This window comes from Apteryx mantelli, chromosome 9, assembly GCF_036417845.1.
Source record: "Apteryx mantelli isolate bAptMan1 chromosome 9, bAptMan1.hap1, whole genome shotgun sequence".
Lineage (NCBI taxonomy): Eukaryota > Metazoa > Chordata > Aves > Apterygiformes > Apterygidae > Apteryx > Apteryx mantelli.
In genome coordinates this window covers 1,987,851-2,015,415 of record NC_089986.1, presented here as the reverse complement: position 1 = coordinate 2,015,415, position 27,565 = coordinate 1,987,851, and the positions used below count along the sequence as shown (strand labels likewise).

The 27,565-nt window shown below is 58.3% G+C and overlaps 1 protein-coding gene across 1 annotated transcript; it reads right to left on the bottom strand.

The window, feature by feature from the left end:
* KCNAB1 (potassium voltage-gated channel subfamily A regulatory beta subunit 1) lies at nucleotides 1-27,565 on the bottom strand. The gene is made up of 14 exons (XM_067302221.1): nucleotides 27,332-27,565; nucleotides 15,328-15,371; nucleotides 14,029-14,066; nucleotides 11,521-11,600; nucleotides 10,915-10,959; nucleotides 9,883-9,927; nucleotides 8,946-8,989; nucleotides 7,719-7,805; nucleotides 4,790-4,875; nucleotides 4,591-4,711; nucleotides 4,311-4,405; nucleotides 3,361-3,481; nucleotides 2,236-2,324; nucleotides 1-1,502 (listed from the first exon to the last, which is right to left on the bottom strand). The coding sequence occupies exons 1-14, from the start codon at nucleotides 27,550-27,552 to the stop codon at nucleotides 1,413-1,415; spliced, it is 1,206 nt and encodes a 401-aa protein (XP_067158322.1). The 5' UTR covers nucleotides 27,553-27,565; the 3' UTR covers nucleotides 1-1,412.

The window sequence follows — 27,565 nt, the reverse complement described above, 5'->3', positions numbered from 1 at the left end:
AGGTGCACAAAATGCTTTTATTGTGTCCAAGCAGAAGTCAAAGTCAGACTGCGGTTCCTGATATACAGCAACTAAGTTCATTTACACATACCATAGCTCATTGAATTAAATACAGGAAAAGAAAAAACAAATTAAGTATTAGTATCTGTTCGTGTGGCACAGAAGTGCTGTACACACTTTGCAGATACCATGAAGTTAAGGGAAATAGAATACAAGGGTCCTACAAATACTGTACATAACTGTACCCTATAGGAAGTATGATTATTCCATACAAGTGTGAAATATGTACTGAAATCATAGGTGCATTTTACAAAGCAAAGTCATGGTAAAAATATAACATGGTTCTTAAAATAGGCAAATTAATGATGTTGACCATCAACTCCTCAGAGGGATGAAAAAACACACAAAAAACCCCTACTGGTTTAAAATGTATCTTAAAAATACTATGCATTTACTTATGCCCGATTCCAGAACAAGTTAAAGCAAATGTAGCCCTCCACCAAAATACATACCTGATTTTTCTGGTATTTTTCAGCAGCTTTAATATTATATATATTTAAAAGTATCTATATCCTTAAAAGCTCATGAATATTGAAACTTGCAATAGCTATGTCTACAAGCAGGCAAAAGTAGAGGCAGATTTCTGTAAATTGCAAAAACTAATATTTTATCATGGATTCGTTGGTTTAAAGTCTGTTTAGAACTAGAATTCTGCAAACAGCAGTTGTTTTCGTTAACCTGACATGCCCGTTTGGGTTCTCACTCTGCTCTTCTGACCTGTACTCAGAAATACTTCTTAGGAGCACTCCACAGCTGAAATAAGCAGTATAGTTAGGAGCTGAGCTTTATGATTTCTAACTAATTTTCTGACTTAAGTCCCTTATTCAATTACAATCTAAGTCTAAAGCCTGTATTCAGCATTAAAAAAAAAAAAATGGAAAATTTGAACTTGCCCATTCTATCTGTTAATCTAACTGAAGCAACTTTATAGCTGAAATTTCCCAAATGTGGATTTATTAAAACCTTAAGTTGTATCTGGCTTTGTTCATTGAAAAAATATATCTGTACATCCTTCTTTAATTACCAAGTACCCAAAGGTTATAAATTATTTTTTGCTTTACATATGTTTGTCACAGCACAAGCATGAGGTGCTAAGAGTAAAGTAAAAATTAATGATTTCAGTTGAAGGTAAGAAAATAGGAGATCATTCTCGGTTGTAAGAGAGATCAACTGTGCTTTTAAATTCCACTGCAGATTGGTAGCAACAGCACACATCTCGAAGGATCCAGTAACAGTAGACACGGAGCAGCAAGCTGCCGAATGATTCTCATGACCGGATATTAATTCGGTACTGTACTACGTGTACAGAGCACTATTTTAAACCATGCAGTCCAGGTAAGTCATGCATTGCATTATGATCTGTAGTCCTTCTTGCTGTAGGGCTTATTTCCCAGAATATTATCTATTTCATTTACAATATGTGATGTCATCTTTGGAAGAACCTAGGAGCAGAAGAAAACCCACGTTTAATTAAGCTTCCATTAAAAATAGTCACAGGTTTTTCCAAATCTAAATCCAGATTTATCAAATAATGGTTTCTCTAGGGTTTGTTTTTTTTTTTTTGTATGTGTGACAAATATTTATCTAATATCTTTTTCCCCTAAGGGAAAATTACTGTAGTATCTTGTGAGGAATCACTGAAATGCTCCTAAACTTCATGTGCACAACGTTCCCCCACTGCGCTGGGAAAAAGCTGGCGGCAAGAACATCAGAGGAAACTTATTGCGAAAAGCAACGGGAACAGTTAAAGAAGTCGGTGCATACGACATGGGATCTGTGCTTTTTTAGGGACTGTTGCTGAAGATGCAGCACAGAATAGATCATACAATGCCCTGGGATCGGGTCACTTGCTTTTTCAAGTCCGCTTTTGATCAGTACGAGCGCGACACGTGAAACCCGCCGGCAGCACCCTCTCGGTGCTGAGCACGGATGCAGCTCCCGCGGCCGGCTGGAAGCCGGGGTGAAGTACAGTCATCTGCCTCATTAACGGGCGTAACTAGAAGCGTAACAGGCCTGACATGAAATGCACAATATCAAACCTACGTGAGGACACCAGTTTCAAGGTATTCTAACGCCACCTTGAAATAACTCCAAAGAGAGCAAAGCAGTAGCTAATATATCAACGCTTAATTTTAATTACCAAAGTTTTAATTCGCAGCCGCTGTAGGTACTTGCCTGTATGGCTCCCAGGTTCTCTATCAGCTGCTCCGGGCTGGAAGATCCCAGCAGGACAGAGCTGACCCCCTCGTTTCGCAGGCACCAGGCTGGGGGCGAAGATGCAAGAGGGTCAGGGACACAGGGCTCGCTACAGCACGTTAGCGCAGATGCTTTCTCTAAAAAAAACTGCAAACGTTGCAGCCTTCAAGATGGAAAAAATTCCTTTTTACGCACCTTCAAAAAGTCTTCAACCTCTCGATCCTTAGCCCCCCCCCCCCCAAATTGTTTATCAAGGCAGAGACCCCCGCAGAGCATGGGTAATGCTGCTGAGGTAGACTTGCTGGCTTTAGTGCTTTCCACCGGCTCCTTTTGCGAAGCCTGAGAACTGGTAGACCGTAGCTTGAAAATAATCACTATAGGAAAAAAACCTGTCCGTAAAGGATTTTTTTTTTCTAATATTTGTCAAAGCTTCTATCTCTATTTGAAAATAACATTTTTGGAAGCTGTCATTTTTCAGGTCACTTGAGTCATTTCTTATGCTGTTAAGCAGGATAATTATGTGTCATGTCGATATTTCCCTTTTCCATTTTTAAATGTGCTCTTTCTTCGCATTGGATTGTTCTCGTTCTCGCAGATTGAAAATTAGTAACGCTTGATTCACCACATCTGCATCGCTCGCCACTTTCTGTCCTTTCCGTCTTGCTGATCTACTTCCTCTATCATCGTCTAAATAATTCAGGGCCGCTCAGTCTGCGGAGGTTTTTCCCCAGCATTTCCTCACCTAAGCCCCTTTCTGGTTATGTCTTGTGCTTTTTTTGATGGGACGAGCAGGAAGGAAAGCGATGGGGCCGTTTTTGCCCCCAAACCGCGAGCCCGCGGCAGCGGCTCGGGCAGCTCCACGTCCCCCCCCCCCCCCCCCCCCCGTAAATCAAAGCCCGCGGCGGCGGCAGCTGGGCACTGCAGCTCCCGCGTGATTTTTTTAAGTACATTTCAACTTACTTCGCTGCTCCCTCAGAAAGAAAAGAATATCGTATCAGGGCGAGGGTACCAGGCCAGCGACTCCCCCAAAAGCACCTGCATCTTCAGCGTTCCCCTCCCCGCCGTTAGCGGCCGAATGACGCCGCGGCGCCAGACGGTCCTTACCGACGGCGAGCTGAGGTAGAGTGCAGCCGAGGCGCTCGGCGATGGGGGACAGGTCCTTCAGCTTCACCTGCTGCTTTCGGCCCTCCTCGCTTACGATCTTCTCTTTCAACCACTGGTAGCACTGGAGACCGAATACAGCGCAAACAGCGATTAGTTTTAGGTCCTCCAGAATGGGAACCTTGCAGCAAATTATTACCATCTCCTAAAAATATAAATATATATATATATATATATATATATATCTAACTCAGGAGTTCCTGAACCCGAGTAATGCAGTGATTTGCTGCCCGAAGTAATTAGGACAGGGAAAAACACATCTCCTTTAAGACGCTCCATCTGTATCCGCTTGGCTTATGCCCCTGAAGGACTCGTACTAAAAATCTGGAACTTGCCCAGTTTTACTATTGGGCCACTGGGTCCAATCCCAGAATGGGGGAAAAAAAAATATATATATATATATATATATATATATATATATATATATATATATATATATATATATATTAGTTATCCTGAGAAGATTTTGATTGAAAAAAAAAAAACAAATAGTGAGAGAACATCTGATCTGGGTCAAGATTTACTATTAACATTCAAGATTGGGAAATTAATCAGAAGAAGCCAAGATTTCTGTTCTCCCAGCTCCAAACTCGATTCCGATCCATTCTGACCCATTAATCCGGATCCCTCTGCAACGCCACCTTCTTGGCTAGTTTACGACTGCATCGATGGTTAATAAACCGCCGTGGGCACTGCGTGCCGTGGGGAAACCCCGGCGGTTGTGCCACTGCCGCCCCGGCCCGCGCCGGCCAAAGCATCCTTCCAAGGGCCTGCCAAGCCCGGTGACACCGGAGCCGGAGCCTGCCGGTAACGCGGGAGCGGAGCCCGTCCGTCTGTCCATCCATCCACCCACCCGCACTTCTCGCGCGCCTGCTGCCCGTGGCAGCACCTACCTTCAGGGCAGCCCTCGAGCTCTCGGGGACCCCGTTTCCGTACTTCCCTGAGATGATGCCGCAGGCTAGCGGAGACCACGTCATCGCGCCCACCCCTGCGGGAAGCGGAGAGGGCAGTTCAGGGAACTGGGAGAAATCAGCGTTGCACCAAAAAACGGTGCTTCCAGCCTCCCCCCCCCCCGGACGCTCGGACGTGGCGGGGATTTACGGAGACGGACACCGTTCCCCACCCAGCGCCCCAGCTCCGACCGAAAACGGGAGCAGCGGCCTCGGACCTCACCTATTTTGTGGTACAACTCCGGCAGCTGGACCTCCACTTTCTCCCGCTGGAAGAGGTGGTACTCGGCCTGCTCGCACACCGGCGGGATCATGTTGAACTGCCGCGCCACCGAGTAGGCTTCCTGCAGGGAAGCGAGCGGAGGTGAGCGCCCCGCGGCGCCCCGCCGGCACCGCGCCGGCACCGCGGCCGCCCTGCTCACCATGATCTCCATGGCGCTCCAGCGCGACGTCCCCCAGTACATCGCCATGCCTTGGTTTATCACGTGCGTCATCGCACGCACGATTTCTGCGGAGAAAAGGAGAAAAAAAACAAACCCAAGCCTGAGCGCTGTCCTAGCTTTTGTCTGATTTGATTTAATGCAAGCACACATTTAGTCTCGCTTCCTTTTGCTGGCACCACCAAGACGCTGGTGGTAAATCATAAATCTGAGCAATCCACCGGTTTACATCGGTCATCTCGATCCGCGCAGGAACTTCAGCGTGAATAGACTAAAGCTCACCAAAACGCTCAGTTTTCTCCTCCTTTGCCCCCAGCGCTGCCGTCCCGGCCTGCTGCCCCTAACGCCCCGAGCTGGGTGCGTTGCAAATAACCACTGTCAGCATGAAGAAACACCACGAAAGTGGGGACAGCGGGCGAAGAACGAGCCGAAGCCATCGCTTCGGTGCTGCCACTCGCCCTTCTGCAACGCGACGTCCCGCGTCCGGGTTTGCTCCCGGCGGGAGCAGGGACCGGCACTGCGGCGGCAAGGTCGGCTCCGGCAGCGCCACTGAGCCGTGGGCGCCAAAACCTCAGCAAGACTCCAGGCCTCCTTGGCTTTAAATAACCAGATTAAATACCAGGCTTGGGAATCAAGAGAGCACATGCATGCATTTTGCTTTTTGTGAAGAAAAGGGAAAAAAAATCGTCCCCAGCCCACAGCTGCCCGGGAGGTTCGGGAGCGTGAGGTGATGCAGGCAGTAACGCACCGGCGTCTCTTGCCAGGCTCAGACACAGCTCTTCCATACATGCAATACTGCATGCTTGCACTAGATTTGTTTGCAATATATTGCACATTTGCTTGCACCAGACTGCACAACTGCACTAGTTGTTTTTTTTTCCCCACCAGACTGCACATTTGCACTAGATTTGCTTGCACTAGGTTGCACATTTGCACCGGTGAGGCGCTCGCCTCGGCCTCCCGGCGCCGCAGCAGCTTGGCTGGCGCCGGCGCAACCTCCTGCCCTTTCCTCTTTTTCCTGAGGCACCCTCCAACAGGAGGGGCTGGACGCGTTTTCCAGGAATTCAGTCCTTCCAAAGAGGACATAGCATCAAAGAAACTGCACGGCAAAATATTCAGCCTCAGGGATAAGGTTAGCCGTTCCAATAGCAAATCATTCAAACCGAGAGGAATAAGCTAAATCAGATTGGAGAAGCACGAAGGGACGCTGGCTAGGCAGCCGTCAGCAGCGCGGCACAAGGCGGCTCACACGGAGCGTTTCAGCGCTTCCTTCTCCCGAGCAAGCGGCAGGAGGCCGGTTGCCCTCTGCGGATGCCTGATGAATCCCTGCCCTGCCAAACCGCAGAGCCGCTATCCCGAACGCAGCCCTGATCCCGGCAGCGCTGGCCCTGGACCAGCTGCCTTTTGTCGCCAGCAGCCTCGGCCGATTTACGGCACCGAAAAGCACCGCTTGGCAGAGGCTGGATTTCACCGGCGATCCCGACTCCCAGATTTCTTCTGGAGGCAGCGACGAGCGGCTGCCTGGGACGACGTCTCCGTCCGTGCTCCTCGGAGGACGCCGAGGGAGACGACAGCATCCTTGCGCCGGGCTCCTTCGCGCTCTTTATAGGCTTTATGCTGAAGAGGAAGAATTCCGCATCCCAGGAAATGTTTTCCTGGTATTTTGGCTTGACCCCCCCCATCTCCCTTGAAGAATAGTGTTCAAATGCTGGAGAACTGAAGTCAACGCAGAATATACATATATATATATAGTATATAAAAATATACGTATATGTATGTATGTATATATTCTTGCTGACGAGATGGGCAAGGCTGGGGGACGGTTTGTGCCCAGCACACACCTGCATCTCCTCGTTTGCTCGCTGCCCCGTAGCGATGACACATCCCTTCGGATGGGGAGATGGTTGGTTTTAAAACTCAGTGAACTTCTTTTCAAGAGCCGCAGACCAGCCTCCAGCAGCACAGGGACAATTTTGCAGCAGCTTGGCGTCGCTCGCTCCGAACCTGGCGCCAGCGGGGCCAACCGGCGCGCCGCTTGGAAAAGGCGCTCGGGATGCAAAAGCGCATCTGCTAACGTGGCTTTTTCTTATACCTTCTGGAAGGGCTAATCCAAGCTGAAGGAAACAAACCTCGAGTGAAAAAAAAAAAAACCCACGCTCTCGAATAACGAGGGAAACGCTCATGCGGCGCCTGCGCGGCAGAACAAGGCGGGGGGAGGAAACGGGAACAGTTTGCATCAACATCCAAAGCCGCTCAGCTCCACCAGCCCCTCCGGCTGCTTCTCCGGGCGTTTCCCAGCTGGCCAAACGCTGCTCTAAGGATTTCACTCTGGGCTTGTACAAATTTGGGATCCTTTTCCAGGGTGTGCTGTACCTCGAGGTTTACTGCTCGCCCCGAGGCTTCCCGGCGGTTCCCCGCGCCCGGCGCTGGCCGGCGTTCCCGCGGCTCCGTCCTGCATCCCGCCGGCTCCCCGAAGCCGGGAGGATCGGGGTCACGGGAGCGCGAGGCAGCGGCGCGGACGGGGCCGTCCCACGTGCACCTCTCCGTCCTGCAACCGCCTCCATGCGCCACGTGTCCTCCTTCCTTCCATTCCTCATTTATTTAGGAAGCTGACCCTCTGCCGCCACGCACGCGTTTAACCGCGGCATACATATATATATATATATATATATATATATAAAACCAAAAAAAACAAAAAAAAGCCTTCAATTTCCTTTGAAGAGATAGGAATTCGTTTCATTTCAGTGTAAATGCACAGGCCCCCAGGATACCGCGAAGGAGGTTATTTCATATTTAAGCTGCCCGAATTCTTCATAAAACGCGGTTTGCGTTTTTCATTCGGCCCCGGCGCCAGCCTGCACCCGCGAGCCCAGCGCAGCGCGTCGGAGCCGCGGTCGCGGCGGCCACTGACCTTCCATGGGGGTGTTGGTGTCGGGGCGGTTGGCGAAGACCACGTCCACGTACTCCAGCTGCAGCCTCTGCAGGGAAGCCTTCAGCCCTGCCAACGGCAAAGGGAGAGAAACCCGCCCCGGCCCCCGTCGGAGCTGGTCTAACGCCTGCCAATACGCACCGCGTGCGGCGCGCTGCGCCCCGTACCGCGCTCCCGACCCGTCCTCCCGGGAGCAAGGCGCTCCGCTGAACGCTCACCAGGAATGAGCCAAAGCAGAGCAGCTTGAAGGCGCTCGCTGAATTTTGGGGCGAGAAACCAGTCGTTTTTGCTAAGTGTTTCTATGGAAATGCTTGGAGTGTTTCTATGGAAAGTAGCTAACATCGGCATTTGCATTGTTTGCTACGTTTTCTGTGACGTTACGTCAACTGCTGCCAGGATTTTTATTTTTTTTTTATATATCTATAATTTCTTGAAACGTGACAGACGCAGAGAGAACCGGCGAGCGGGTCCTTCCGCAGCCCGGCCGAGCCCCTGGGGCGCGCTGGCCCCGGCGCCGAGCCCCGGCGTTCCCTCGCGCCAGAGCCCAGCGACACGCTGCGGAAGCAAGAATCGCCGCGAGCCATTAGGGTTTATTGCATAAATCAAAGCGAGGGCTAATCACCTCCAGTATGCACAGTGCAATAAAATAATAATAATAATAATAATAATAGTTGCAATAATGAAAAAGGATTTTTTTTAAGCAAGGCGCCGTTTCCATGGCTTTCCAAACAAAATGTCGTTCTGCAGGCCCCTGTGGAGCAGCTTATACACATATATGCATGTATGTATGTATAAAAAAAACCCAAGCCAATACCATATGAATGCAAAGGAAGACGAGGTGCAGGCATTTTAGACCCAACGGAGACCGGGATGAACAGAGCCGTATGGATGAACACGGCAGCACACAAGACAATAGCACAACTCCATGGGAAACGGGACTGAATGCAAAGAGCTAGCTGAAAGAGCGTGTTTGGGGAAAAAAACAAAAACAAAAAAAAAAGAACCCATGGTTTTGCAGGGATCGGACAAGCAGCACCAAGGCCCCGGAAGGGACGAGCTGGGGAGCCGCATCGCGCCCCGCTCGCTCCCACCGCAGCGGCACAGGGAAACCGGGGCAGAAAGCAGCGCTCCGGCCAAATGCGCGATACACCTGGAAACAGCACACGCAGAGGGGAGCCGAGCCGAGCCGAGCCGCCCGGCGCCACGTACCTTCGATGATGTGCTTGCGGGAAAGGCCTCTCTCCGTCTCGGCCCTGCAGGGAAGGGAAGGGAAGGGATGGAAGGGGCAGCGTCGGGGGGAGCCGGCACCGCACTGCGCTCGGATCAATAGGAGCGACCAGGCGTTTGCGACGTGCCCGGTGCAGGGGCGCCGCGAACGTTCCCCAAATCCCCAAAGGTTGCACCGCCCTGGTGCCCGCAGGAGCCCCGTTCCCGAGGCACGGTGCCGGGGAAGCTCCCGCCCGGCTGCCCGCCGGGGCCGGCGGCAGCGCGACTTTGCCGCTTGGTTTGGTGCCGGTTTGACAGAGCAGCCGGGTCTGCAACCCGCTGCAAGGCGACCGCGCAGTAAAGCCAGACGGTTACTACAAACCCACATTGCCAAAGCGCGTGGCAGCATCTTATTTATATCCAGGCTCCGCTGGAGAGGCAGAAAACAACATTGCATCTCGCAGCAATGTATATTAATATTTTCTCCTGGAGCAAAAACACCCCCCCACACACGCTATGGCAATGAGATACGCTATTTTAGAAGCCAAGCGGGTTAAAGCTCTGAATAACTTAGCGAGCAGCTCCAGCACCGGGGGCGCACGGGGAGACCTGCGGCCCCCGCGCGGCCCCTTTCCGCTGCAGCCGGAGGGTCCGTGCTCCGGGCTCGCTGCAGGGAGCCGTCTCACCCCGGACCTGTGCATTGCACAGATACTTTGAGCTTCGCATTAAATTAAGTGCAATTCAGGGCAGGGCGCGACCCGCCGTGGGGCCGGTGCCTTCGTCCAGCCCCGATCTCCCGAGACACGTGGCGAACGACCGCGCCGCCGCCGCCTCCGCGACCGCATTCATCTCTGTTTTTAACTGGGTCGCCTGGCTGTTACAGGGTAAAACCACGCAGCGGGGAAAACTAGTACGTATAATCACAAAAAAAAAAACTTACTTTCCGCCCCAGTACAGTTTTGTTGTTATGACCAGACTGGACCTCCTGCAAAGAGGAAAGAAACAGTATTATCGCTTTAAAAAACAAGTAAATAAATAAAGCCACAGTGCGGGAAGCCAAGCAGAAGCCCGCCCGGGAGCTCTGCCAGCCTGGGAACGGCTCGGCTCAAGCCGAGCGGAGCCGACGCGCAAGGACGAAGCGCAGCTCTAGCGTTCGGTTCTGCACACCGCTACAACCCTTTTCCAAACAGGGCTGGAGCCCGATTCTCTCGCCACGTTAAGGTCAGATGCAGCCGCGGGGAACAACTAGTCTGGTGCCCGAAATTGAAGCTGAATTAGGCAATTCGCCGCCGGGAAAAGCCATGTGGATTAACACCGGAGAGGCGGCTGCGCTGGCAGCTGGCGGCACGGGGCTGCGCCCGGAGAAACGCCCCGGACCCGATCACCCGCGGATGCTAATCGCTATTTTGAAAGCGTTGCAAGGAGCAGGGACGGGAACCGTGGCCACAGAGCATCGCCCGAGTCATTAAAACCCCCAAAACAATACGTTTGCTGCTTTAATCTATAAACTCCAGCGCGTTACCAAACCGAAGATTTGCCATTTGCAGAACGCTTTGCTCTATAACGGTATAACACACAATTTATCCGGCTTTTACGAGACTCGGCTTTTTCCTCTTCGGCATGTTTTACGCCGCACAGCCGCCCCCCTGCAAGACGGGGACGCCGCGGGGACCTGCCCGCGGCACACGGGGGAGGCCAACAGGGATCGCGTAGACGCTGCTACGACCGCAGCGCCCCGCTAACGGGCGGCACGTTAATTAGGGATGCTCTCGCAGCAGGCTTCCCGAGACGAAGGCCCGTCACGGCTTCGTACCGCTGATGCACGCGTGCCTCTGCGCGGGGGCGGACGCGGACGGGGCCGCGAGCCGAAGCGCCCGGCGCCGACCTGCTGCGGCCGCACCGCGCGCGCTTTGGGAGCAAAGGCGTTCCCGCGCGCCATCGGAGCGAGAGGGGCGCCCCGGCCGGGCCCTACCTCCAGCCCTTCTTCCTGAGGATGTTTCCCAGGATCACCTCCGCCCTGCGCAAAAGGGGAGGAAAACAAACAAACAAACAAACAAACAAACAAAAAGCAGCTCAGCCTGGCCGGGAAAGCGCCGAGCCCCTTATTTCCCGCGTCGTGCCCCAGCGCCGGCTCACGCTCGCTCCTCCGGGGCTTTTCCGCCCGCCGCGCCGGGATGCGCTCGCTGCGGGGAGCAGCCCGCTGGGATGCCCACCTCCGGCGGCGAGTCCCAAGCCGCAGGAGTCATCCGCCCAACACGCGCGCGGCTCCGGATTCCTTTTTTCTTTAAATTAAGCAGCGGCACTAAGAGCATTAGCTGTGCCGCAGCACGAGCCGCTGCTCTCGCCGGCACCTGTGTCTCGGTGCTGCTGGTGCTGCAAGCGGTCAATCACCACCTGGGTGTGCGCCGACTTTTCATTTATTCGGGATTTTTTTTTCTTATTATTTTTTTTTTTAAAAAGACCAGCAGGTCTAAATAAATAAATAAATAAATAAATGCGTCCCCATGCCCGACCAAACGGGCCGGATTCGCCGCGAAGGGGAGCGGGTCCCGCGGCCCCGTCCGCGGCGGGCGCTCACTTGCCAGCCGCGTACACCTCGGCCGTGTCGAACAGGTTCACGCCGCTCTCGTAGGCGATGGTCATCAGCTGCTCGGCGACCTGCGAGAAGCAGAGGCAGGAGAGGTGACGGCCCCGGCGGTTCGTTCCTTGCCGCGCAGCGACGGCAAGCGCCCTGCCGGCCGGGCCAAAGCGCTAACAACCATCACCGAAAGCAAAGCCCGGGTGTGCTCTGCCTGGAGCTGGAGACCGACGTCCCTGGGTACGGGGGTATGTGCAGGTGCAAATCCGAGTTTGCTCTGCCCGAGCTTGCTTTGAGCTGATCGGACACCAGGATCCACCCCAAGAGCTCTCCTGGTCCCCCAGAGCGTACTCGGGTCATCCAAAAGCACACATCCGCCCCAAGAGCTCTCCTGGTCCCCCAGAGCGTACCTGGGTCATCCAAAAGCACGCATCCGCCCCAAGAGCTCTCCTGGTCCCCCAGAGCGTACTCGGGTCATCCAAAAGCACACATCCGCCCCAAGAGCTCTCCTGGTCCCCCAGAGCGTACTCGGGTCATCCAAAAGCACACATCCACCCCAAGAGCTCTCCTGGTCCCCCAGAGCATACTCGGGTCATCCAAAAGCACACATCCACCCCAAGAGCTCTCCTGGTCCCCCAGAGCGTACTCGGGTCATCCAAAAGCACACATCCACCCCAAGAGCTCTCCTGGTCCACCAGAGCGTACTCGGGTCATCCAAAAGCACGCATCCACCCCAAGAGCTCTCCTGGTCCCCCAGAGCGTACTCGGGTCATCCAAAAGCACGCATCCACCCCAAGAGCTCTCCTGGTCCCCCAGAGCATACTCGGGTCATCCAAAAGCACACATCCGCCCCAAGAGCTCTCCTGGTCCCCCAGAGCGTACTCAGGTCATCCAAAAGCACACATCCGCCCCAAGCCTGCTTTCAGTTTACCAAAAACGACCACTCAGATGTGGAAATCTCAGCTGTGACTCTGCCCACCCACCACCATCACAACGCAAATGAATCGGATTCAAAGGCAGTCTCGAATACATTAACACCTGCCTTTACTTCAGCACACATTTCTTTTTTTCCCCCCCGAGAGAATGTAAATCACACCCCACAGGCTCCGAATCCGGAGAGATTTATCTCTTATAAAATTATAGTTAGAAACTGAGAGTGTCCAGAAATCCTCTGTCTTCAGCCTGGGTGTTTTTTCCCTTAAATAATTCAAAGAAAAGCTCAAACCTGTCGGAACAGCCTTCTAACCCACTTCCGCAGAAAACACAGGCAGAAAACGGGGAGCCGGGGAGCGCGCTACGGCACGCAGCCCGCGGCCCCGGCCGCCGAGCCCCCGGCACTGCCCCGCGCCGGCCAGGGCTCCCCCTGCCAGCAGCTCCCCCAACGCGTCTCGGGGGCGTTAAGCTCCTCTCAGAGAGAGTCCTCCGCTTTCTAGTAGGAAAGCGGCCAAGAGTTTAACAGGGTTACAGAAATTACTCCCTAAATCTATGGAATTTAAACCAGAAAGGATATTACCATGCTAAGCTCCCTCTCTTTTTTTTTTTGGCTACCTGACAGGCTTTTCTGTAATTCTCCAGCTGCCTTTGCAGAACATCTCAGCAGCTGAAGGTTGCGTCCATCGATTCCCACTAAAACCTCCGGTGCCGACCCCAGGGGACCGTGCACCCCAAGGGGGGGAAGCGCCCGGCGGGGACGGCGCTGGGCTCAGCCTGCTTTGCCCGCTCGTTGGCATTTTGGACCGGCTTCTTTTAGCCATTAAACCAAATCCATAAGTGAAACGAGCCTTTTTGCTGCACCCTGGAATACTAAAAAGCCAGAAATAAACTCGGCTCAGTGATGCACAGCGAGCAGAAGAAATAACAAAGATCAAACGACTTCAAAACCAAAAAACCCTCTGCAATCAAAATCCTGTGCCTCTCCTCCGGAAAAAGTTATTTTGGGATTTTATGTCGTAATACTATAAGCAAGGCTGCTGGAAGGGTTTGGGGTTGGGTTTTTTTTTCTGGTGAATAACATTCACAAGGTAGCTGACACTTAGTAAAACCCACGTGTTGTGCAGCGCTTCTGCGGGAATATTAACAGAGTTTAAGAGCCATCTGTTATGGGCCAGAGTGAGTAAAAAAAAAAACAAGCGCATTTTCACTTGTTTCATCCTATTCTGAACAAACCCAGCCCGGCCAGTCTTGCAAAGAGAGCAGGCCCCAGTCTGGGCACCAGGAGCCGTACGGCTGTCAGCGCTACGCATGGAGAGATCACCCCAAACACCGGCAAAGAGCGGATCGTTTTAAGGGAGGAGAAGTTTTCATTAAAGCTGACGTCTGCAAATGTCACCGTCATTAAGGCTTTTTGCAGCAGAAGCCTCAGCTCCGCATCCCTTCACGCGCTAATCCTCTGCCGGTTCCCGTACGGAAATAGCCTCCCGGTGTTTCGGCAGCTCTGATTTGCTGCAAAAAAAAATCGCTCGGATCAGCTCTACTTCGTGCACCGTACTGGAGCCGAGCAGCACTTACCTCATCCGAGATCTGGCCTCCGAACGTGACCCACGTCCCTGGAAAGAGCGAAACGGGGGTTACTGCATGGTGCCGGTGCTGATGCCAGTGCCTCCCAAGTGATGCTCCTTAACTAACGGCACCAGTGGAGCCAGCCGCAGCTGCCGGCCCTTAGCAGCCCTGGCTAAGCGGGTGCCGGCGCCGCGGACGCCCCGGCCGGTTATCGGGCTCGCTGGCCCCCCGCGCGTTAAGCCTCTTTAATTAAGCCTCTTTACGCAAGTGGGGGGGGGGGAAACAGGATGAAAACTGATTTCCACATTAAAGCCTCAGAAGTGTTATTTTTTTATAGGAACACATTAAAGGGCTTTTCTACTGAAAAATGTTGAGACTGTTTATCCCAAAGAGATTTTTTTTTGCTTGAGTACGCTGCGAGGTCCCAAGCACAGGTGGGAGGAAAAGCAGTTATTTACACCCGTTAAGCGGGGCGTTATCCGAACGCAGCCGGTCGCTCCGGAGCAGGGCAGGAGGCGCCGGCCGCACGGACGCAGGTAGCGAGGACGCGCAGGAGCGGGCTGCTCTGCCGTAACCCGCCGCCGCACCGCGCCGCGGCATCGCATCGCATCCGCCGAGCTGGCAGGAGCAGGCCTGGCCGCAGAGCACGGCTTCCCTTGCCGCTTCCCTCCCCTCATTCTCGCTCCGCTTCGCGTCTTCTCCCCTCTGGAGCGTGCGGCTCGCTCCCCCCCCCCCCCGGGCGATTTCGGAAGCTCTCAAGGAGGATTACTGAGCCTGGGGGAGCTTAGGAAGCCTTGCACGAGGTTTTGATCCGCGGAGAGTTTAAGCGAATGAATTAATCTCCTCGGAGGGAAGCGCGGAAGAGAAGCCACTTAGGAAAGTCCCGCGAGCTTGGCCGCGGCGCGGGCGGCTCCGCCGGAGCAGGAGCCGGGCAAAACGACGGCCGCGCAGCCAGCGGCAGCCTTTCCTCCTCTCTCCCGCCCCCGTTTCGGACAAGGCCAGCGCAACCATGCAAAAGTGCCTGCCGGCTAGAAAGATCCTTTTTCCTGCAGTATTTTAGACCGTATTTTTTAAAGGCTGCCTCACGCAAGTGGTCCGGTTGGCACCAGGGAAGTTTGTGCACGGGCAAAGCCCCTGGGTCCAGCGCTCCAGGCTGCCGGACGCGCTCCCGCCCCGCAGCTCAAGGCCGCTATCGATACGCCGAGGATCGGGGCAAAATTCGGCAGTGGCGAGCCGGGGTGCGATTCCCAGGCGAGGGGCCGGCCGGCGCGGTTTGCTGGGGTGGGGGGGGGGGGGGGTGTTACTCACCAAGGCCTAAGCACGAAACTCTCAGTCCAGATTTTCCAAGGTTTCTGGAATAAAAAGAAAATGATTATAAATTAATATTAAATCCTGCGGGGGCACACGGCTTTAATAACTCAGCGGAAAAGCATCAGACTAAGAATGCCGGTCTAGTTCTGTCCAAATCATCCATTTTCCTCTGAAACGGGTAGACGCTCTCGGAAAAGTAAATTCCTGATTTTGACAACAGTGAACATACTGTAATACTCTTTCGCCCCGCTCGGTCGCGACTCATTTTGGGTAAAATAAAGAGGAGTCAAAACGCAGCGGCAGCAGCGCGGGCGGTGCTGGGCTGCCGGCGGCGAGGCCGGGGTTGCGGGCGCAGCGGTGCCGCTCGCCCCGGGGAGCCCCGCTGCCCACCACCGCCGCCGCCGTGCTGCTGCTGCTGCGGCGCTTCGGCGCTCCGGGCTGCCGTCGGCCCCCGGGCGACCCGCGGCGAAGAGGGTTTGCGGCGTCCCCGGGGGCGCCCGGGGCTCGGCCACCGTCATCGCCACCCCGTTCCTGCGCTCCCAGCCCCGTTCCCACGCTCCCAGCCCCGTTCCCGTGCTCTTGGCCTCGTTCCCACACTCCCGGCCCCGTTCCCACGCTCCCGGCCCCGTTCCCGTGCTCTTGGCCTCGTTCCCACACTCCCGGCCCCGTTCCCGCACTCCCGGCCCCGTTCCCACGCTCTTGGCCCCATTCCCGCACTCCCGGCCCCGTTCCTGCACTCCTGGCCCTGTTCCCATGCTCCCAGCCCTGTTCCCGCACTCTTGGCCCCATTCCCACGCTCCCGGCCCCGTTCCCGCACTCCCGGCCCCGTTCCCGCACTCCCGGCCCCATTCCCACACTCCCGGCCCCGTTCCCGCACTCCCGGCCCCGTTCCTGCACTCCCGGCCCTGTTCCCGTGCTCTTGGCCTCGTTCCCGTGCTCCCGGCCCCATTCCTGTGCTCCCACCCACGCTCCCACGCTCCCGGCCCCATTCCCACACTCCCGGCCCCGTTCCCACGCTCTTGGCCCCGTTCCTGTGCTCCCACCCCCGTTCCCGCACTCTTGGCCCTGTTCCCATGCTCCTGGCCCTGTTCCCGCACTCTTGGCCCCGTTCCCATGCTCCCAGCCCCGTTCCTGCACTCCCGGCCCCATTCCTGCGCTCCCGGCCCCGTTCCCACACTCCCAGCCCTGTTCCCGCACTCTTGGCCCCATTCCCACGCTCCCGGCCCCGTTCCCACGCTCCCGGCCCCGTTCCTGCACTCCCGGCCCTGTTCCCACACTCTTGGCCCCGTTCCCACGCTCCTGGCCCCATTCCCACGCTCTTGGCCCCGTTCCCGCGCTCCCGGCCCCGCTCGGCTGCTCGGGGCCATGCCTGCGGACCGCCACGGCCGAGCCTCGGTGCACTTAAACGCCACGAAGGCAGAAACCCCCCCGCTGGGGCAGCGTCCCCCCCCCGGGCCGCTCGCGGCAGGCGTCTCCCGGTGGCGTGAGCAACCGCCGCGCGCAGCCGCCTCTCGCCGCCGGCATCGGCCGCGCGGCCGCGCTCAGCCCGCGTGCGCCTCCCGCGCTTCCCCAGCACTTCGCGTTCCTCGTAGTAACACCGATTAAAGTATTCGCCTCATTCAGCTTCGCGTTTTTTTTTTTATTCACCTTCACACTTGTCAAAACATTCATATCCATCACAACGTCTAAAGGAAACTCCCGGTCCGGTTACGGCGCTGTCTGAGCAGCGAGCTTAACCAGCGCGCTCCTCGGCTGGGGGGAAGCCGCCCTCTCCGAAGGCGAGGGAAGGCTGCCGCTCGGCGCGCGACACGGGCTCCTCCGAGCCGTAAGCCAGGCAGCGCTGTTCCCTTCCTCCCCGCTCAGCAGAGCCAGACAAGATAATTAGCTGGGAGGCCGTGAAATGTGCCACGTCCTAACCCCCTGCCCCAGCTCGGAGCTGCTGCTGCTGCTGCTGCTGCAGCGCAAAATACCCTCCTAATTATACCCTCCCGCTTTAACCTTTACATCACAACTGGATCCGTGCAATTTCTTTGCCACATCACGGTATAATTTGGGGCCCGTCTCTCCACCTTTTATTTCACAACACTGCGAGCAATTACTGCACTTTTTGCTGCTCTGCATGAGCTATTTACAGCAAAAGCCGAAGACGACAGAAACACCCAAAAAACCCGCAACTTAGCAAAAAAAAAAAAAAACCCAAACCAGAAGCTTGTTTTGCAGTCGTTCCAGCTATTGCACGCACGGGCAGAATTTTGCGTGTCGAATAGCTGCCAAAAGCCCTGGAGCAGTGGGGAGCTCCGGCCCGCGCCCACGCGGAGCCCGTGCGAGGCTCTGCTCCGCGGCCGGCGCTTCCCGGCCTCCCGCCACCTTCCTCTTCTCCCCCGAGGCCTCGGCATGATGCGGGAAAGCGTTTTTCTGCCTACGCCACAAACCCCTAAAAATAGATCTTTTTTTTTTGTATTTTTTTTTTTTGCTTCTGAATGAAAATACAGATGGGCCCTGCGGCAGCATAGCGATCGTCCCCGTGCCGAGCGGCGGGCGCGATGCCAGCCGGCGCCTCACCACACCGGGGCCGCTGGGCCGCCGCGCTGCTCCTCGAGCCGGCCCCGCCGCCGCCCCTTCCCCGGAGAAGCCGCGTGCTGCTTTGCACTTCTCAGCCGTTTGCATTCATTCTGCAGAACGGTTCGGACCCGCCTGCCGCCGAGCCCCGAGCGCCGTGTTCGAGGTGGCCCACGCGGGGTCGGCGCCGGCACGAAGCCCCTTCCTGACATCCAGGCCAGCGCCCGGCAGACTGACCGGCGAGCGTGTCGGGACAGAGACGCTGCTCCCGTCCCCGGAGCCGCCTTCGCTGCTTATTTCGCCTGCGTGTGAGCAGCTGCTGGGGAAATTTTATGTTTGCGATAAAGAGCCGGCGCTGAAGCTGCCAAGTCTTTTTAGTGCAAGATCCTTCTTGCAGAATTAATTCGGTACCTGCTTGGCAGCTGCTGAAAAGGTATCCGTTATGTTGCATCCGCATCAGAAATCAAACGCAGGGTGATTTCTCTTCGCACAAAAACGAGCTAAACCCCTTTGCACGTTGTCGGCTACGAAATTCGGCTCAAAGCGCTGACAAGCGAGGTTAGCGAGAGCAGGCGTGCGTGAGGCTCGGCGAAGCCCGCGGCGGCGAGGGGCACTGCGAACGCCTCGCCGGGGCGACGGGCACGCTAAAAGCGGGGGAAAAGGGTGTTTAAAAAAAGGTTTTGCTCCTGCAGCCAGCAGCTCCTTAGTCACTGTCACAGCCGATTCGCGAGGTGAAGCTGGTGTTTATATGCACCGGGTGGGTGAGATCGCTCCCGGGGAAGCGTCACGACGGGAGCGCGGGGGTTTCTGCTCGCCCAGGAGCGGCCCTGCGGCGACGGACCCGCCGCCCCCGCGCCAGCTGCTGCGGGAAACAGCACGGGAAACAGCGCCGTGGGCGTGGGAAATGGCACCGTGGGCACAGGAAACAGCACGGGAAATGGTGCCGTGGGCACGGGAAATGGCGCAGGAAACAGTGCCGTGGGCGTGGGAAACAGCACGACGAGAGCGTGGGAAATGGCACTGTGGGCACGGGAAACAGCGTGGGAAACGGTGCCGTGGGCGTGGGAAATGGCACCGGGGGCACGGGAAACAGCGCGGGAAACAGGCGCAGGAAACGGTGCTGTGGGCACAGGAAATGGCACCGTGGGTGCAGGAAATGGGCACGGGAAATGGTGCCTTGGGCGCGGGAAACGGTGCTGTGGGCGCGGGAAACGGGCGCGGGAAACGGGCGCACGGCCACCAGATGTGACACCTGCACCCCACGTTTTCTCCTGACCGCATGGGAAATCCTAAAAACTTCCACGAGCGCGTGAAAACAGCCGGGAAAGGGAGGGGCCCAGCGGGCGGCAGCCCCCGGCGGGTCCGGCCCCCACCCGCGCGGTGGCTCTGCCGGGCGGCACACGCTCGCTAGCGCGAGGGGCGCGCGGGCACGGAGGGGCCGCACGCAGACGGGGCAAAGCTCGGGGCGCCGGCCGGCTCCTCTCCGAGCGCAGACCTCGGCGGTTTGGAAGCACTGAGCCATCGACCGGGTTACTGGCGCTACAGCGGATCAATAACTTGCCTGAAATAGCAAAAACATTCCGGAGACTTGGTTCTCTTCCACCCCAGAAAAATCAAACCAAGCAGGAAAAAACCATACCCAGAAGCTACAAAACTGCCCAGGAAAATAAATGGTTTGTTTCTAAGCAGACAGCCGGGAAAAGCAGTTTGTGCCTCGATTCGGTTACCGTCCAAGTCGCAGAGGCGATTAACGTGCCGTCCCGGACCGGCCCGGCGGCCCCGCTCCCCTGGAGCCGGCGGCTTTCCTGCCGGGACGAGGGGGCCTCCGGCACCAGCACGTCTTCCCACTGACCCTTTTGGCACGCTTTTCCTTCGGGAAACCTTGCAGCGCCCGGCAAAGGCTGCTGCAGGGTTACCGCTGCCGGCGCGCTCCCGCGTACCTGGCACCGCCGCGCTCGGAGCGCTTTTATGCTGATGCTGTTTGCGCAGTCTTGCTCAAAAAAAAGCGCCGACTTTTCCAAGTCGGCGCGGCTAAGGAATTAAGTAGCCGTTAAGGAGGATGCTGCACTGCAGTAGCCTCAAGTCTCTCAGCGCTGGTCTGCCCAACCTATAAGCAACTGATTTAAAAAACAACAAAACCCCCCCAAACTACAGCTCTGTTAAATATATATATTTTTATATATCTCTATATATAGATATAGATATTTCTAAATCTATTTTTAAACACACAGCTCTCGTTCGTGTTGCTCTGTCACTGACACTCAGCCTCACGTGCGCTTGGCGCAGCAGCTCCCGACCACCGCGCGGCTCCGGGCAGGACCCCGCCAGGCCCTGCCGAGCGCCGGGAACCGGCAGAGCTGCACCATTCCCGGGAGTCACGCCATTCCCAGGAGCCATGCCATTCCTGGGAAACCTGGGTGGCCCTGGCAGAGCCGTGCCATTCCCGGGAGCTGCACCATTCCTGGGAAACCTGGGCAGCCCTGGCAGAGCTGCGCCATTCCCGGGAGCCGCGCCATCCCCCTCCAGGGAAAAGGCGAAGAAGGGCGCTTGGGAGAAGGCCCTCGCCTGGCCGCGCGGCTCCCGGGAGCTACGGGCTCCGCGCCGCGAGGAGCCAGCGGCCGTGGGGGCCGCGCGGGCCGGGCCGGAGCCGAAGGGCCGGGACAGGCCGGGCGGAGCGGCGGGAGAGGCGGCGTGCTGAGTGCCCTCCGCCCAGGCGCCCGCGGGGCCGGCGCGCTCCTCTTCCCCGGCGCTTTGCAAGATTTGCGTGCGGACGGAGGCGGAAAGACGCAGTTCTGCAAGACGCGGCCGGGTCTGCGGATGGTGGCACAAGCGAGCGGCGGCGCGTCGGGACTGAAACGCCTGCCGGAGCGGCCGCCCGGGCATGTGCGCGCGAGCCGCCGGCGCGTCCGGGGCAGGCGAGGGGCAGCCGGCAGCAGGAACCGGAAAGCAATAAAAGGGGGACGAGGGCGAGTAGCGCGCCCAAGGGGGAGCGCGGAGCGGCGGCAGGAGCTGCGGGAGGCAGCCGGGGGAAAGGCTGCGCGCCAGAGTCCGGGAAACGTTAGGTTTTGCCTTCTTTCCCCAAGAATCCCGGGAACAAAGGAGGCTGCAATCCCTTCGCCGAGGCTTCAGCTTTGTAACGTGACAGTGTGGGAAGACTGGAGCATGTCTGAAACAAATGTTCATTTTGGCTAAAAAGACAAGAGCCTAAGGTTTAAAATCCAGGCGAGTATTTGGCAGGGAAAAGTGAGAAAAACTCGCCTGTGCCGCAGCGGCGGCTCTAAACCAGTTTAACTCTTTCTTGGGAGAGGTATTTGGTGGAAGTCGCGCCTCGTACCGCTGCCGGCCACGGGCCGCTCCGCGGTGATTCCCGCAGTCGAGGAGCAGGAGGACGCAGAGGCCGGCTGGGAAGTTTTCCTCCGCGCTTTCGGAGGCCGAACGCTCCCGCGCAGCTCCCGCACGGCTCCCTGCCCCTCCGCCGCTGGTGCTGCCCAGGCTTTTGCGGAGCATCCCCCAGAAGACGGGAAGACAGCGTTTCGCGCACACCTTCCTCGCTCCTCAGGCGATGCCCGAAGAGAAAAATGTTGTTTCCGTGCGAAATTGTACAGGGGATTTGTGAGCTCAGCCCCAGCTCGGCCCGTTCTCCTGCTCTGCCGTTCCAGGCCTACGGACCGTGCAGGTCCAGCTTCCCTTCCTTTCCATGCTGGAAGGCAGCCAGGCGTCCGTGTCCGACGGCTGTCCGTGGGCCGCGAAGCTCGGCGAGGTCCGAGCCCTCCCGCGGGAGGCATCCGCACCCCAGCGGACGAGCGCCGGCTCGGCTCCGGCACGGGCTCGGCATCCTCCGGCAGCCTCATCCCGGCGGGAGCGCGCGGCCCTCCTGGCCGAGCCGCGCTGGGGTCCGTGACGCGCTCCCACCACCTGCGGACCGCGGCAGGCCCAGGGCCGGCTGCTACGAAAACGTTAAAAAAAAAAAAAAAAAGGAAGAAAAAGTCACCGTTCCTGAAGCTTTCAGTGGGAAAGCAACGTTGCTTAGGAACATCCCCGCTACTGCTAAAGTGCGGTTCCTTTCCGCGCGGAAAACGGACGGAATACGTAACCCGGTCCCTAAAAACCAGGCTGCTTCGAGCAGGACGAGGGGCCGAGCAAAAGCAGGAGCGTTTGGGACCCCCCCCCGCACGACCCCGCGTCCCGCAGCCTCCCCCCCCGAGGCCCTCGGGCCGGCTTCGGAAAGGAAAGAAGATTCCCGAAGCGACGCTGCAGCAAGGGGACGAAAAGGACGGATTTTGCTGCCGAGCCAAGGCGAGAGGGCACGGACACGCTAATGCTCTTCTTCGATCGGCTTCGGCGCTTCCCAGCTCTTCACGCCGGGTTCGGTTTTGCCCCAGCGGCTCCGTAAGACCCGCAGGCTTTCGGGAGCGCGCAGCCGCCCCTCTAGCGGCCCCGCGGAGCCGGAGGCGGCTCCAGGCGGCGCGGGCGGAAAGGGAGCGAAGCGCGGTTCTCCTCTCCCGCTCCCGCAGCGCGCGCAGCACGTCCCGCCGAACTGCAGCCGTAACTGCGGTGACGCCGGATCGCAGCGCTGCCCCGTTTCATGCGCTTTTTAACCACGTGCTTGTGCCGAGAGCACGCGACGCCTCCCGCCGCCCCGCGAAAGCCGCTGCTCCACCGGCTCCTATCGCTCCGCTCTGCTAACGCCGCCTGCGGCGAGCGCCGCCCGTAAGATTCCCTCGTCCCGGAGCGACGTCCAAAACCCCCGTCCTCGCAAAGCGGCGGTTTCCGGCCTTTCCGCGCTCCGCTGCGCAGCGCGTCCCGCTGGCGGCTTCTGCCCCCGGCAGCCTGCCGAAGGGGCACCCCGAGGATCGGCGCCTTTTTTTTCCAGCTGTTTGGAAATCTAAATCGGTTTTAGGCAGGTGAGAGGAGATCGCCGCGGCTTAGTGCGGCCTCTGCTTCCCTTCTGGCAACGCCGCGGCGGGGGGCAGGCGGGCGGCGAGGCCCCGCGTTGCTGCCGCCCGCGCACGGGGACGCCGATATACAATAATAATAACAACGAGAAAAGCCGCTTGCGGCAGAGGCGGCGGCGGCCGGGCCCATGGGCAGGTGCCAGGCACCGGGGGCGGCGGGGACGTCGCCTCCATCGTTCCAGCTCAAATTCCCGGGATTTCGGCACGCTGCTGCTTTTCTTTTTTTTTTTTTTGGCTGGAGCCTCGTAAAAGTCACCGGTGACGCATTAAAATGCAGATAAGGGGGGAAGAGATGGGCGGCAGCCAAAGGCAGGAGCCGGCTCTGCCCTTTTCCCGCCCGCGCCGTGGCTCTGCACGGGGAAAAGCCGTCGCTCCCGGGCTTTCCTCGGCGCCGGAGCGGCGCTCCCCAGCCCCTGGCCCTTCCCCGGGACGGCAGCAGCACAGGGCATGACAGTGGGAACGGAAGGATTTGCAGCTGGTACCATGCATCGCGTGACCAAGCAGTGCTGGGTTTTCCTGGAAAACAGGAAAACAGGTGCCCGCCGGGCAGACGCGGCCCGGCCGCTGCTAGCACACTGCGAGGGGTTTTGGCGCTGTGAGTTAAGGTCCGTTCCCCGGGTCAGGCTTAGTTTACAGCAGTGCAATGAAGACCCGGCAATGAACCGTAAAAATCAACCTGGGTTGCAGAGCCGCTGAAATAATATGTGATTTTATATTAAAATAATAGCGCCATTTGCATGTGAAGTGCTTAAAACTGCTGATAGTTGCGGCAAAAGCTTCCATGAAGCGGGAATCGTCGAACCCTCGAGGCAGGTGCCACGGCCGATGCCGTAGGGTCGCGCAAGGAGGAGGACGCAGGTCCCGAACCGCCAAGGAAGCGTCTGCTCCCGCTTCCGCCCCTCTAACGGCATGAAAGGTTTATCTCCCTTTTCCAAACCAACGCGGCGGGATAAACAATCGGGGTGCGTTTCCCAACCGGACCGCTCCGAAACCCGAGCCCGGGCTCGTGTCCGGGGGCAGCCGCCCGCAGAGCCGAGCTCTCGGACGCAGCGCCGGCGCGGACGCCGGGAGGCTGCCGCACAGGAGGCTCGTGCCGTAGCGGCACCGTCGCTGCTTGGGCCGGCGGCGCGAGCGTGGCCCCGCGCGCGGCCGGGGCTGCCGCAAGCCCCCGCACCAGCGGCTCCGGATTCCTGCGAGGCGCCGGCTGCCGGAAACGTGCCTGGAGGGGCCGCTGCTGCCCCCTCCTCTCCCCTGCTCTTCATCCTCCTCCTCCTGTTCTTCTTCCTCCTCCTCCTCCTTCTTCTCCTCCTCCTCCTCCTCCTCCAACTCTTCCTCCTCCAATTCTTCCTCCTCCTCCTCCTCCTCCTCCTCCAACTCTTCCTCCTCCAATTCTTCCTCCTCCTCCTCCAACTCTTCCTCCTCCAATTCTTCCTCCTCCTCCTCCTCCTCCTTCTGCTCTTCCTCCTTCTCCTCCCCCTGGTCTTCCTCCTCCTGCTCCTCCTCCTCCTCCCGGCTGGTGCTGGGGGGCTGCAGAGGCTGGGGTTAACTCTGCCGTTCAGCGTCCGACACTTGCCGCATCCGTGAGTTGTACCTGCCAGTGGCCGCTTAGGCAGGCAGCGGAGCGGGACGAGCAGTTCCTTCTGCAGTCGCGTTTCTCTCGTGCCGCTCGACGCGCGCGAGCAGGGCGCAGGGCGCAGGGGGCTGGCGCCGCCCGGGCTCGCGGTGGCATCTCCCCGGCAGGAGCCCGCGGGGCAGAACGGTGCCCTGCGCCCGCAGCCCTCGGCAGCCGCCAGCCTCCGCAGGCGCTCGGAGCCGCCGCCGCCAATTATCGACGAGCGCAAATAAACAGACCTTCGTTAGCCGGGTCCCTCGTGCCAGCGCTCCGCCGAGCTCCGAGCGCCGAGGCCGCGAGCACGGGGCTGTTTGGGCAGTGCGGCGCGTGCCGGCGGCCCGGCCCCGCTCGGCGCATGGGCAAGGCTGCAGGGACGCGCGGGGAAGCCGGTGCCGGTCGCGGTTTCCAGCGCGGTTTCCCACGGTGGTCACGGCACAGCCCAGATAACGCCGCGCACCAGGGCCGGGGCGAGCTCAGTGTTACAGGCTGCTCAAATTTGGCTGGACAGTAAATGACAAAAAAGGCAAATCGGGAGGGAGACGGCGCCAGGCTGCGATGCTCGGCCCCCGAAAGCGGGCGAATCCCCAGCCCGCCGCCCTGCCGCCGCGCTCCACAGCAGCGGGCGCAAAGACACCTCACTGCCTCCCGCAACGATGCAGCAGATCGCAGCCGTCCGGGCCAAGCCTGGCGAGGAAGAGCTTGAAAAGATCCCGAATGCCGCGCGCGAGCATCTGGGCGGCTCCGCCAGGGCAGCTGAGCCGGAGTATCGACAGGACACGGAGGAACAAGAGGGAGCACATTTATTGCCGCAAACTCTGTGTTTCCTATCGGCTCCTCTCCCTGCACCCCGGGAGAAGCACGGGAGCGTGCGGGATGCGGGATGCGGGATGTGGGATGCGGGGCGCTGGCCCCCGCCCGGCCCCGCATGCTGGCACCGCGCTCCCGTCTCTCTCCTTTACATAATCCCCCTGACAGCGTCACTCTCGTCAGCCGCCTCGTATCGGAAAGTGCCTCGCGGCCGTGGGAGGGAGGCGAAGCGCCGCGGCTGGGCAGAAGCATCGCGAGCGACGCTGCGAGCTTTGCGCGGCAGCCCTGCCAACTGCATCTTCAAAGTTACCTAGATTCCAGAGCGGCTTTAAAGGGGGAAGCGGCTTTCATTATTTTTAGCACAAAACAAGAGGCATCTTAACTAGCACGTAATTTTAAACCGCGTACGCTGTAAATCTGATCAGCAGTGACACAGTTCAGGCAGAAAATGAACAGGGAAGGACTTCAGCTGCGGATGTAAGGGAGCTGAGGACTTTGCAGAAGGTGGGAAAACCGGCCGGGTTGGGCGAGCGGCACTAGGCACCGCTCCGGCACTGCCGGCAGCCGCCTGCCCCGGCTGCAGGGCATCTCGACTGAGCAGCGCCGCGGCTGCGCCTGCAGCTTTGCTCCGCTCTTCCCCCAAATCCCCCTCTGCTCCTCCTCCGGGGGCAGGAATCATCTCCAGATATGGAGATATTTGGGAGCACAAAGAGGGATTAGTCATAAAGATAAAACCTCGATCTTGTTACGACGGAGATGCTATTCCTGATGTCATTCCCCAGGCCCTCGCAGCCGCAGCCCTGGGAATTGTGCTCAGCGCCACCAGGAGGGTTAGCGCTCGCTACCGGCGTTTTAACTAGAAATAAGCCAGAAGCGGTTTGCAAAGGCCGGGCTCGGGGTGCCCGGGGTGACCCAAAGCGCTGCTCTCCCGCACAGGGGCCCAAGAGGGAGGCGGAGGCCGGAGGCCGCCGGCCAGCACCCCTGCATGACAGTGACGCCTCCAGGAGCGAATCCCGGTGGGAATGGGCAGTGCCCAGTGCCCCTCGCCAGGCTGGGGCAGAGGCGGCGCAGGCGCCCCAGCAGCTGGTGGGAGCGTGCCACGGAGCGTGCATCGCCCCGGCCACACATGCGGAAACACCGCGATGGCCAAGTCAGGCGAATCCTCTGCGTTATTCACCAGCAGTTCAAACACGTCCAGGCAAATTACAGCCGAGCGCCTAATTCGCTGGGGTCTCCCCTGGCCTGGCCACGCGTTTCCTCGGGAGTCAATGCGATGTGCTGTTGCGTTGGGATTTTCCTAACCACGAGGCTGCCCGGCCGCCCACGCGGGAGCTGCCTCCCTCTCGGTGCTGACATCCCGGGAGCGGGGCTGCTCCGCCTGGGAAGCGCTGCGGCCGTCGCATCCCGCCCTGCCCGGCCCGGAGCACACTGCCCGTCAGCCGAGGAGGGGGCAAAAGTCCCCCGACCCGGGGTGGAAAGTCCCGGCGCTGCCCAGCCGGAGCAGCCTGCTCCCATTTTCCACTGCGAGGTTAAGAGAAACAATAAACTCTGTGGGATGCATCAGGCTTTTCACGAGTCAGGAATCTCGTCCGCATTTCACGTGAGACAGATGGGTTTTTAGTCCCATCCTGGCTAGTAACTCGGGCAAAGCGCCTGTAAGCGACCGTCGCGACGACACGGTGCCTCGGGCGGCGGCTTCTCCTCGCCCCGTGCAACGTGCTGCGCGGGACCCTTCCCTGGCCGGCCGGGAGCCTGCTCCGCTACCTGGTTTTTCCGCGTGACGCTAACACAAGTTATATCGAGCACACAATGGAAACCACCTAAGCATCCCTGTTACAGAATCCACCACCGCCGCTTAAAAGCTGGGCGGGCAAACGGGTTTTGTATGAAACACACGCCTGCAAAAATAGCAGTGCCCGAGTACCATGCCGTCATGCACAGGTTTAAAAACGTATTTAATAACCTCGGCGGAGCTCTCCTTTCAAGAGCAGAGGCACGCAGAAAGGAGGCTCCCCGGCGGCAGCCGGCGAGGGGGCGGCGCGGCGCGGCGGGGCCGCGGTGCCCCTACCTGTATTTCATGCCCGTCTGCTTCGCGGTGGACTCCTTGAGCGAGATGTGGTGCTGCGGCGTGAAGGTGCCCAGGCTGCGGGCGATGATCGCCACCGTCCGGAATTTGGCGCGGGCGGCGCTCACCACGTTGGGCGCCGCGCTGCTCTGCTTGCTGATGAGCCGCTCCTCGCCATTGCGACTCTTGAGGTTGTGCTCGGTGCAGGCGATGGACACTTGCATCGCGCCCGCCGCG

Excerpts from the sequence above, each read along its gene's own strand:
- KCNAB1 (XM_067302221.1), bottom strand. The coding sequence starts at position 27,552 with ATGCAAGTGTCCATCGCCTGCACCGAGCACAACCTCAAGAGTCGCAAT. Across the intron at positions 10,960-11,520 it reads GAGGTGTACGCGGCTGGCAA|GGCGGAGGTGATCCTGGGAA; the intron begins GTGAGCGCCCGC and ends CCTTTTGCGCAG. Across the intron at positions 9,928-10,914 it reads CTCAGGAAGAAGGGCTGGAG|GAGGTCCAGTCTGGTCATAA; the intron begins GTAGGGCCCGGC and ends TCCTCTTTGCAG.